We start from the raw sequence: 11875 nt of genomic DNA, 5'->3' as shown, positions 1-11875 counted from the left end.
TGCATCGTGTATTGTCGGTACCTTGGCATAAGCCTCTTCTATTTCTTTGATGGCCTCATCCAGCTTCTGTTTAAATGGGAAACATTAGCGATCAAGAAAACGATTGGTTGATGCTGGTGCAGTTCTTACCTGTTTTTCACTAATTTTCTGTTTCAAGGTTATAGATACAGCGTCGAAACTAGCCTGGAGCTGTTCTATCTGTCCTTGCAAGTTGGATTTGCGACTGGATTCGGTCGAGATTTCTTGTGACAAATGTTCTCGTTTGTCACGGAGAGCATCCAGCAGTGTGACGAGTTCAACACTTGACGCTTGCAACTTGGAAGCTGATTTCGTTGTTGAAAGCATCTCGGCGTTTAATGCTGGCCTGATCTAGCCGTCTTCCCTTTTTCAAGAAGTCGCAGTATGGTGCGAAACAAACAACATAAGAGGACATCGTCGCAGTACAAATTACGCGTCAAAGCGATCTACTGAGCGTATCGAGTATCAATTTATGGATAGCATGTTTGAGCAAAAGAGAAAAATACAAATAAGTTGAATGGGCCTAGTCCTGCTGATCTTGAGAACCGAATGTGTTTTCAGACGAGTAAACGACATATCTAGAATTGTAGCAAGAATCTGAGTGTCGTTGTATCTTCTCGTTCGACAGACAAACAATATATAAGTACTCACAGGAATCCATCTTCATCCTTGTGCTCATTGTAGACTTGACTTAGTAACGACGATGATGGTGGGAGTACATTGTTGACGAATATGAAGATGGCTTTTTCCGGGGATAGTTTGATTCTCTTTCGAATGACCTGTAAAACATAGTACGGTGTTAGGTTGGGTTCGCACACACGAGACTACTGGAACAGAAGATACTTACATATACGAATTGCCCGACCGTTAAATCACACGGAACACTATTTGAGTAGAAGATCCACATTGGTTGATCAGACGTACTCTTTGCGAATTTGCTGTAGTCCAAATTTCAAACCCAATCACACGTACAGGTACTTTTTCTTGTCAATGGTGGCAATGTCACTCTTTTCGGCCTTTTCAACGATACATGGAATACGATCTGGGTACTTTTGACGTATCCTGTCAGCCTCTAGCTTCCTCTTGTCTATTGAAATCGAATATCAGCTGGTCTGGTTGTCGGCCAACACGACACTCCGTTTCGACTTTACCAAACAAGTGCTCGTCCTTAAACTTTGACCTAGTAAGTGAATAGACGTAGTGAGTGAGTGGACGGCTTGGTATCCTGTTCTTGTCTCGCTCTTACCTCATTTTGTTTCAAGTTTGGTCGTTTGCCGTTTTGATTCGACGTTTTTGGAAATTCAGTAAATTCGTGTCGTGACTGAGTTTGTCAAGTGAAAGAGAGATTGTGAATTTTGTTTGTCAGCAAAACACGCACATCGAGTTCAGAAACTAATCGCTTACAATCTTCAGTACATGGGCTTGCTCTAAATGACATGAACGTGATTTCGGAGGAGCGACCTGAACTCTTGAAACCGGACTTATGGAGCTTCCGTGGTGAAGGAAATGTGAATCTGGTGCTGTCTTACATTGGAGGAGATCATTGGGCTGTATGTTTGCTTGCCTTTTAGTACCTGATGACAATGACACAAAACTCAACCTTGCGATTTCGCAGTCAGGAATGGTTTTGCGTCTTGAAAAAGAACGTAAATCCGATGCAGAATACATTCCTAGCTCGTTTGAGCTGATTACCTATGCACGTCAGACTACGCAACGGTTGCTGGGATCTAAATATGTTGATTCTCTGGTAGATTGCACGCTGTGTTAAACGCAATACAGCCGCTCTTTATTGATTTTTTGTACACTTAGGCTCTACTTCAAGTCAAAAAGGACTTTCTGCAGGATTTGGCTGAAATGATTCAACCACTGCGGACAGATCATCGTAAACAACAATCACTGGATACGACCAAAGATGTCGGAATCCTCATGAGAGATCATACGCAATTCAAGTGGCCTCCAGCGCTGGATATGAAGTTTCCGTCCGAGTTGTGTCTTGAACTTAAGGTTGGGACCAGATTGTTGAGGTAACAAATATCTAATGTTCGTATGACCCTTTTTCCTCCCTCAGTTAAAATGGGGATTCCTACCTAAAGGAGAAGTCTCTCCAGTCAAGAAGCAAGCCTGTAGATTCTGTAGAATGCAGGCTTTCAGAGTTGCTCGAAATAAGGACTACATTCCTTGCAGTTTCTGCCCATTGGATGTGTTTTCAGGAGACGAGACAAGGATGGTTGAAGCTTTTCAAGATTTGTATCGAGTCCCGCATACTTACATGCGTGCATTTGTCGATGGTACCGCCGTAGATAGTTGCAGTGTGAGCAGTCTTATGAGAGTCTGCATCAACTCTATGCACGGATGTTACTAATTGTTTTTTGGGCTGTCACATAGGACGCTTTTGTGACTTTCATAAGCAAGTTTATGCGAGATGATAACAAGTATGTGCCTGAATCCTCTCGTTTTTTGAAATCACGCACTGACCATTCATTCGGACTCATAGAGATTCTGCTCTGGATCGTTTATGGACTCTTGCTGCCAAAGCACTGAAAAAGGATGGAATTTTGAACCTAGTCAAGCTCCACCAGAGTGAGCTGGACTCGCTAGACATTGAAGTCTTGTACCCTTTGCTCTTGCGGCATAACGTGCCACTAGTAAATCCAAACGTTGAAAACTGGAAGAGAATCGTAGAGACGTATCTGGAAAAAAGAGGTAACTATATTTTTGCATCACAGGCTCCCACCTTGAGGTCTTGATGTAGTTTTCAATAGTGCCATCGAGTTCTGCTTCCGCTGAAGCACTTCGACAACGCCTTTACGAGTTTTGTATCAGCACTACTTTGAAGGATATCTCTATCTTTGTGACGATGACTGAAAAGTACGTGATATGCGAAATGCAAATGATTCGAGCGCAATCATGTTTTTTTTGTCTCTGACATACTGCTGGACATTAAGGCTTTCTGACTCGGTTCAACCAACGGATGGAGATGGTGCAGTTGGAATTGGTGACCAAGAATACGCTTTCAAAGTTCGTGTCGCAGATCTTGATCTCAAAAGTGCTACAAAAGTCAAAAAGTACTTTGAACAAGATCGTGACATTGTAAATGATTTTGTCAAGTCTAAATCGACTCGTGTTTGCATCTCATGATATAGAATAGAGTATATAATTTAAGTCTAATGGTATAACCTTACATCGGAATACACAAACACAGGCTTGTGTAAAGTCTAAAACATATCTCTACAAGTCAAGGCTGTAAGCTTGGTTAGCCAATGAGCTTTACGTTCAGGGCTTGTTAGGGTCGGAACGTCAACAGTGGATGAATGAGACCTTAGGAATTCGAGATTCTAGATACGCGAGAGTGAGCGAAGAATATGACTTGAGGAAACAGAACAGAATCTTGCCTTATGGATTCTCTGCTGAAGTCCACTATTCATAGTCAAGATCGTTACTTGAGCTTCCATATCACGCATGAGTGACCGTATACCAAAATTGGAAGACCCGATGATAGTTGCACATGGGTATGGCTCGTTAGAAGCATAACACCACAGACCTAGTATTGTTATCAATGAGCAAAAAATCGACTTAGTAACCTTCAGATGTTCTGATCTAATCGGCCAGAACTCACCCTTTCCATGGAAGGTCCAACCGGGTCGATTATACTCTGATATGTCAACAGCGTCTATTGGCCTATGCCGTCTAGCCATTTTCAAAAAGTTTGACTCGAGATATGTATACGCTGGTGGTAAGAACCGTGAAATGCCTTTCGAGTTATAAAATCCATTAGCCTAAACATTTGCTTGAAGGGGTAAGTATAGCATTTCGCAAACAAGGACCCCAAAACAATCACATACCTCTGGAGCCGAAGTCATTATTTTAAATTGAGCAGACGAGTCCAAAATCATTTGACAATATTTAGGTGGAAAGTTAAAGTAGGCCGAGCTTAGATGCATTGTCCATGACGGATCTTTGTGCTTTGATCCACATTCAATTAAATCTTTTACAATGGTTTCGTCTTGCCGAAATCCAGCGACTCCTAGCTGTATGCTCGGCACAAGCAGCGTGTCATCGTCAGGGTTAGACGTGGTGAATTTACCAGCCCATCGTGATGTAAATGCTGATAAGAGACCGTATATTCCGCGCTCTGGTCCCACTAAATCTCTTTGTGTGGGTTGACCTTCTTCTTTAGGTGCGTGATACGACGCGTCTCCGACTGTAGTGACTAGATCATTAAAATATTCAGATAATGTCGGCGAATTGACGGAAATGTATCTGTCTTGTCGATTTGTAAAGTAATCGGTGCTCAAATTGGCACTATGCAAAAAGAACGTTAGACCAACAAAATAAATACACATTGAAGGCACAGTATAGGTGCCCTTTACCCGCTCATAATGACATTATCATCGAAAGAATAACATTTCATATGTTGTAATCCCAAAACTTCATTGAAACGTGGTGGTAGAAGGTATCTCAACAACCCACTGGCAGGAGGCGACAGGAAAAAGGATAGTCGGCATTGCGACGCGTGTTCTTTGTGTAGAGGATATAGCAACGCTAATGATGATTGATTGTCACGTGTTCCTCGAAGACAATCCAGCAGTATGTGAACTTTTAAGCTCGAGTTGTTGGTCATTGCTATTTTCAGAGCTGCAACCTGGAGGTGATTGCCAGTAAGATGATCCGATCTTTGTATATACGATGATATATGTCCAAAACGAGCTGAACTTGCCACGTCAGATTGTTCAAATCCAAGGTAGAGTGATGCCAAAGTGATTTTCTTGCGAGCTTGATGAATGCCATTCTAAGTAGAGAGTGAGTCATTGAAGTTGCATTCGTAAAATATCAAAACGCGTTCAAAACTGATGCAGTTCATACCAGAATAGCGTGATGAAAGTCCGTTGGTAGCTCTATAACTTGCACATCGTTTCCTCGACACCCAATAACCGGAAGCTCACGCAAAACAGATCCAAAGCGTTCTAAAAGAGGTGCAACCTGTATACATTCACGGAGAACTGAGCTACGTGTAAACATTGGCAGCTGGTAAGTTATCTCTTTGAAAACTTGGCGATTGAATGAAAACGCCAAAATGTTTGACATTTGAAACATGTTGGATCAGACACGAGAGAGCTCAATATTCAAATGACTATACTTAGGATTGATGTACAAGTCAGTTCCCATCGTGGAAAATCGTTGATGCATCAACTGGACACGTCAACATTTCGCTACTCTATTTCGCGTAGATCATTTACAACTCTGAAGCAAGATGGAGAGAATTGAAAACGGTCTGTTTGCCATCCTGATGATGCTTGTCACGCCAGTCACTTTCTCTTTTGGACTTCCTTTTCCAGAACTGCTGTAAAAACCTCTCAAAGCTGGACATACTGTGGAATTCGTCGCATGCTCTTGGTTCTCACTCTCTCAACATACCCAAACAGTCTTTTCTGTAGCCTCTTTCCCATCGAAGTGCATGGGCTGACCGGGTGTTGACGTGCGTCGCGCACAGAGACGGGCAGTGTCTTGATCGATGAATATCTCTCATTGTATGCACAGATAACTATTGTCAATATCACCGGTACCAAAAGTCGAGGGAAAATGGCACTGCCAATCATTAGTGACTCTGAAACGCTTTCGATGTTCTATTTATCTTATCACAGTGCCCCTGGGTCAACAGGGCCATATGACGCCGCTAAATGCTTGTCCATCATCTGGAAGCAAATCATGGAGCTAGACTGTATTAGGCCCAACTATCTATCTCGTGGTCAGAGCCTTCTTCGCCTTCCATTTACACACTATCGATCACTTCACTTGGTTGACGCAATTGTGGAAGATCCCACTGAGTTGATGAATGTATTTATGTATTCATTTATACCGATGAGGATCTTGGAATATCCACTTCCAATCGAAAGTGTTCTGGATGTGTTCAGGATCAGCTTTTGATGTCTGGATGTATATTGAGGCGTCTGCTCGGCTTGAAGTCTGACAAAAAAGGAAAATACAAAGTTTATTGCTGGCCATGAATGAATTAATCGTGTTTTAGCATTCGTCAACACCATCTTAGATTTCGAAGCATGTCGTGCTTCAATTGAAAGCCTTCGATAAAATCACCAAGAATGGTGGCGTGCACAAAGATATAATTCCCATCATCAAAAAGAAGGCTGTATATTGGGCCTCAATTCTAGAGTTAGCACCATTGATAGTGTATCCTTTGATCATGCTCTTGAATTTCTTAAAATGAAAAGGGAAGAATGGAAGTATTTTGGGCATTATATTGATGGTGTCCTTCATAGTCGACAGGGCCGACAAATTGTAGCAATGGAGCCCCATATCGAAGGCCCTCATAAGCAAGATGAACACAACACTGAAGCATCTCACGACCATGATTCGTCACGTAGTCGTGGCGACTCATCTCGTATAAGTGATATTGAAGGGACTGTTGTAATGACGGAGTGATTCGTTTGACTGTTGGAAGTACCTTGTCATTGAGCAATGAGCACGAAGGAAGGAAAATATATGCAGAGAGATGGGAGTATCTCATTCCTGATAGACATTTGACATTCTGTGCCTAGTGCCCATCTGAGCCTTAGTATATTGCGCACAAAATGCTGTATCCCCTGTTACAATACTATAGATTGTAGAACCGTGATTTTTCCCGCTGCTCAATAGGATGTTCATGTCAAGATGCCAGTTTACTGTGTCGTCTCTCAGCCTCGAAGCTCGAAATTGAGCAATGGGTTGTCTTGGCTCTCGCATTCTTCGTTGCGTCTAAGTTCAACAATTTCTCACAGGAGTACGCAAGACCGCAAGAGCAAGATACACCAAACCAAATATACTAGAAACACTCGTTTTCTCAACCTCGAGACTACGGTCAAGCAGACTGATATTGCCCTCGGTCAGTGATAATGCAAAACTTGCGGTCCAGCCTCAGTTTCGACTACATCACTAAACCAAATTTGAATCTTTCGTTTGCTGTTAGCGTCATGCATGCTCCACATCTCGTATCAGCTCTTGAACGGACACATCTGGCTCTAGTCAGCTACATTTGAGCTTTCACCTTTCACTGCTGCAAACTATTCTTCAGCTACATGTGGCCTAGGAATACCTACAATATTATGCTGAGGCCGGATCAAAATGTCCGAATTGGGTCTCGACTCATCTTGAATCGCCAAAGGTCGGCGGTGTGTAGATGCTTCAAAGCAAATTTCAAACAATTCAAACAGACTACTGCGTCTAACTCTACGCAATCAGTAACTACGATATAGGATAGGGGAGAGCTAAATGAAGGCGATCAATGGTTTGTCACTATTTACATTGCTGATGCATGCTACCGTCATCGCGGCTCCAGCACAAACAAGAAATCCCCCAATGTTGAATTGGATGTTATCATCAGAAAGGCTACAGAAGAAGACGGAAATGGTATCGCCTTGAACATTTCATAACTACTCAGCTGACTAAGGCCTTACTTTATAGCCTCTCTCAGAACGAAGCAAAAGCATTGCTGGATTGTATAGTGTCGCATCAGGAGACTACAAGATGCGTAGATTCGAACTGAGCCCACCTGGACTTCAAATCCAATTTGCAAAAATAGCAGGTTGGTTGATGAAGCAGATTGCAACTAGCAACATCTGATACCAGGACCTGTCAAAAAAAACCTGACATCTGCTTTTTCTCTCGTCTCAACTTAGGTGGCTTTCAGCATGCAGCAAGTAGTCCACATGTGTCGCTGGACAAATACGTTGAACAGGCAATCAAAGGTGTAGACGTATCCGATATGTTTACAGTCAAGAAGGCATTTCATCTATTTGGACGTACTTCAAAACGTAATCCTGTAATCCGCCTGGTTGACGCAGTATCAGAAGATCCTGATACGTTGATGAGACTGGCAATTAAGAGTCTTGTCGTGCCGTCTCCCGATGATACGCAACATCGGCGTCCAATGGGTCGAATGCTCAAGAGTGCTGTTAATGATGCACTTCTGAGTGTGTGGCAGGTATCTCTCGCTACTGAAGATCGCATTCGTATTATTCAAGAAAGAGTAAGTATAATGAGACCCGTCCTTACGAGGCCCTTGCGAAAAAGTACTCATTTTTGACACAGATTGCTAGGGTTATTGACATTCAAATAGGACCAGTAAATGAGTATTTTGTAAACCAGGCCGGTTCGAATGCTCAGAATATTCCTTTAGATGTTGCTCGTCAGGTTGGTGAATGGATTGTAAACCGGGCGTCTCAATGCAGTATTACAGATGTTGATGAAGTATCAGTCGAAGCGGCTATCAACTATTATAGAATCAAGCGAAAGCAATGGACTGCTTTCGTCGGTATCGTAGGCAGTGTACTTGCTGCACGCCGAGGTAGTCCTATGACTTATGCTGATTATCGCTTAGAGTGTAAATCTGGAGGAGCGTCACACGACTGTCTACTTTTGGACAGCACTAAAACAAATGCTCACAGTGAAGATCATTCTCATGAGTATAGACGCTTTGGATCATCAAACAACCACGAACATAGTTTTGTAGCGGGCACTAGTCATGACCCCGAATGGCCAACCAACCGGGTTCGTCTAGATGATATAAACTTTGATCAAAGTGTGAGGCGAAGTCGTGATGATCAATGGAAAGCCCTGTCACAATGTGTGACATCACGGAACAAGTTGCTTCTCCATGCAGAGGCACCATTATAGCTGATATAGCTTTATGCCGCAATCATGAAATTGTTGTAGAAATCATACAGACTTCGCACCAATAAACGCGCAAGACAAATGATTACGTGCATTTAATGCGACGCGCTACTTATTTTGCGAAATCATAACCGCAGCCACTCCTCGATGTCTGCCCTTTTTCTTGACATCTTCAAAAAGAACTACGGACACAGAAGAGATACGAAAGACACCTACAATGAGAGCCCTCAACACTTTGATTTTAATTATGCTCTTTAGCTATGCTATCCTCCCTTTGGCAGTACTTACGCCAGAGACTCCACTTCTGTTTCGTTGAATGGCCTTCAGAACAGACGAAACGGTACCTCCTGATTGCAAATCTTTTAAGAAAATCCACTGACTAACATCTGATCACATTCATAGTCCTATTCAGACCGAAGTTTGCAAGTAGCACGGACTTATGAAATGCTCCTGGCTGGTCATGACGAAGCGGCTGACATTTTCCCAGACTTACAGATGTTGGAATTACGAGACCTGAGATTCAACTGTTGGTTGTAAAAATTGCTGGTATGAGAGTTAGTCTGGAAGGTTCAGAGCTCTTAAAGAAGATACTGTCAATCCCACCAAATCGAAAACTAACACATCGATTAATTTCTCACTTGACCGATATGAGCTCTATGCGCAAACCTCACTCAAGTGGTTTGGACGACATTGAGAACCAAATTATGGATGTAGCTGTGTTCGGTCTACGTGCAAATTTGCTAAGTCGCCGCAATTTGAAAGTGGCAATCTCAACTTGGTATTAATTGGTACGCGCGACCCTCTTTAGTGATGTAGATGCTTGATATTGATGAAGAAATGCTCGTTGACAGTTTGTTTTCTATATCTTTTTTGACAACGACAGAAGAATCCATCTTACAACTGAAAATTTGGGAGAATGAGGGTCATCAAATAAATTTTGCCTATCCTACTAATTTTATGTTATGCATTATCAGTATCGACAATGAGGTCTTTTTGAACTGGCTGTTGACAAAGTTCGAGACGAGTTTGTGGGTATCTATTGCTGTTTATAGACTGATGGCGTCCAAAATGATCACATTAACTCATCTGAATTCATCATTAGTCTATCTCTGAGAAAAGTACAGCCATCGCAGACGCCTTGCAAAAGTCAACATTGGCTGCGAAGAAACCGTTTGGATGGCACGATCTCTCCAGGCTGGAACTGATGCCAGCGCCGGTTATACCATATTCTACCAAGAAGGCTGGTACGTTTTCCTCATCTTTTGGGATGACTACAGTACAGTTCATACCAACGAATACAGTCGAATGGATAACACACTCGGGCGTTGCAACTTTGGACAAGATCTCCTTCAATCAAACGTTGGCATTCTTGGACCAAAATAAAATCATGGAACGACCTTGGGCTGACATTCCAGGCCGCCCTAACGTTGCTACAAGACGAAGAAGCAGCAAACGCCGTGACTGCTGATGTCAAGCATAGACATTTATGAACGTAGCCGGTCATTTAAATGTTCACCATCAGATGATTATGGTGGTTATGAATTGAATGGACGTGTCAGGCAGTTTGACCATAATATTGAGGACGACGCTACACCTCGTCATAGTGATGATGATACTGATGAAATGTTGAGATCGAGCAGAATAGGTAGTCTTGATGAACGACAATTTCGTCACGATGTGTTGGATAGAGGAGCTGGAATGTCGTTAGAAATAGGCACAACACGTACACCGTGTCTCTTCCAACCCGAATCACCATTCTAGACACATAGATACATAGACAGATCGATATATTGATATATTTTTCGCATCCCTTACTTCTCGTGCTTGCAGCTTTGTAAAATCACATAGAAATAGACCTCCACCCACAGACCAGACTCGTACCAAGTCTGGGGCGGGTTGCAGCAGCAGCAGGAAGAAACAGCCAGGCGTGGATGCGTCCCCGCACAAACTCACCTTCATAGAGAGCCACACGAAGCAACAGCGGTTTCGGTTTCGTCCTGTTTGCCATCCAAAAGGCTTCCATCCACTTCTCGTCCCAAAAAGGCCCAATGTGAGATATGCGTGCAGCACAGCCGGCACCATGGCAGCGCAAGCTATACCTAAAGCAAAACTATCCTGACAACCACGTAGATCCTGCCTTCTTGACCTTCGTCAAAGAGCGACGTAAGCCTTGCAAATTCAAATCAAAGTTGAGTATTAACATTTTAACAATTCAAACCCACTACAGACCACGATGCAACTCCTCTGAATTACTGGAATCTAGTCATGCAAACTGGAGCCATTACTCAACAGGTCGCTACCACCATCATGTTGATCTATTGCTTTACCCAATTGCAATCCAAACATTCGACAACTTTTCTGGTGTCGTTGGGTCTGGCGCTCCTTTTTGTTGGTGGGATTGTGTTGTGGTGTCAGCAGGGAGCATGGATTCAATCTGGTAAGATCGAATTCGGTTAGTTGGAGAGTGCCAAGTCAAAACTGCAAGTCTCTACCCTTACTTATTTGATAAACAGACGCAACAAGACTTCGAGCAGTCGCGTTACTCTTGGCTGCCCTGCTACTATTATCTCCAGTCCTGAAAACTCTGACGCAAGATACATCGGACGATACTCTTTATGCTCTCACGACACTTCTGTTTATTTGCAACTGGCTCTTTCATGACTATAATGTTGAGCAGAACGTGACATTCAGGTTTGACTGACCCCTTATATACTGAAAAGACTTGATATATTTGCTCATTTACTATTTCCACAAGATTTCCAGACTCCGTCTCGATAAACGCTGCCATTTTTGCTTCAGTACTGTTAGCGTCTCGGCTATCGACCTCGCTACACGTGTTTGCTCTCATGGCCACCTCATTCGAGTTGTGTGCATTGCTACCAGGATTTCGAAGGGCGCTGAGAGTGAGTGTAAACCAAGCATTTTCCGTCAATTATGTCGCATTTTTAACCTCATCATTAGAGATCAAGCAACAGCTCAAATGTAGCTCTGACCTTGCTTATGGGCATCATATCTATATCCATGCTGCTACATCTATCGCCGCCTATTGGTCTCTTGTACATGGCGGTTTTGATTCTGGTGACGTTTGCAGGACCCGCTGTTCTCATACAATTTCATCACAAGTACAAAAAGTGTGTTATCTTGTCGCAGATTTGGATTGCATAGATTTGTGACTAATTTTGAATTGATGATG

The 11875-nt window shown here is 42.8% G+C and overlaps 4 protein-coding genes across 4 annotated transcripts; 2 read left to right on the top strand and 2 right to left on the bottom strand.

The window, feature by feature from the left end:
* Positions 1-541: 541 nt before the first annotated feature.
* On the bottom strand, positions 542-1269 carry SmJEL517_g03760 (uncharacterized protein; the record flags this gene model as incomplete). Its single annotated transcript, XM_031169688.1, has 6 exons — positions 542-596; positions 670-797; positions 866-902; positions 991-1105; positions 1170-1198; positions 1265-1269. The coding sequence occupies 6 exons, from the start codon at positions 1267-1269 to the stop codon at positions 542-544; spliced, it is 369 nt and encodes a 122-aa protein (XP_031024393.1).
* A 185-nt stretch (positions 1270-1454) lies between these two features.
* IPK1 (inositol-pentakisphosphate 2-kinase) lies at positions 1455-3156 on the top strand (the record flags this gene model as incomplete). The annotated part of the gene is made up of 8 exons (XM_031169687.1): positions 1455-1568; positions 1634-1765; positions 1828-2022; positions 2087-2329; positions 2404-2450; positions 2513-2721; positions 2781-2886; positions 2964-3156. The coding sequence occupies 8 exons, from the start codon at positions 1455-1457 to the stop codon at positions 3154-3156; spliced, it is 1239 nt and encodes a 412-aa protein (XP_031024357.1).
* A 77-nt stretch (positions 3157-3233) lies between these two features.
* Positions 3234-5037, bottom strand: PGS1 (CDP-diacylglycerol---glycerol-3-phosphate 1-phosphatidyltransferase; the record flags this gene model as incomplete). Its single annotated transcript, XM_031169686.1, has 6 exons — positions 3234-3353; positions 3459-3559; positions 3635-3794; positions 3861-4320; positions 4389-4807; positions 4882-5037. 6 exons carry the CDS (start codon positions 5035-5037, stop codon positions 3234-3236), a joined length of 1416 nt encoding a protein of 471 aa, XP_031024356.1.
* A 5702-nt stretch (positions 5038-10739) lies between these two features.
* Positions 10740-11847, top strand: SPT14 (phosphatidylinositol N-acetylglucosaminyltransferase; the record flags this gene model as incomplete). Its single annotated transcript, XM_031169685.1, has 5 exons — positions 10740-10845; positions 10910-11119; positions 11196-11373; positions 11438-11585; positions 11644-11847. 5 exons carry the CDS (start codon positions 10740-10742, stop codon positions 11845-11847), a joined length of 846 nt encoding a protein of 281 aa, XP_031024353.1.
* Positions 11848-11875: the final 28 nt, after the last annotated feature.

The sequence above is a fragment of the Synchytrium microbalum genome (assembly GCF_006535985.1).
Source record: "Synchytrium microbalum strain JEL517 chromosome Unknown SmJEL517_scf0021, whole genome shotgun sequence".
Classification (NCBI taxonomy): Eukaryota; Fungi; Chytridiomycota; class Chytridiomycetes; order Synchytriales; family Synchytriaceae; genus Synchytrium; species Synchytrium microbalum.
Note: the sequence above shows the minus strand (reverse complement) of the source record. Positions and strands in the feature narration are given on the sequence as shown.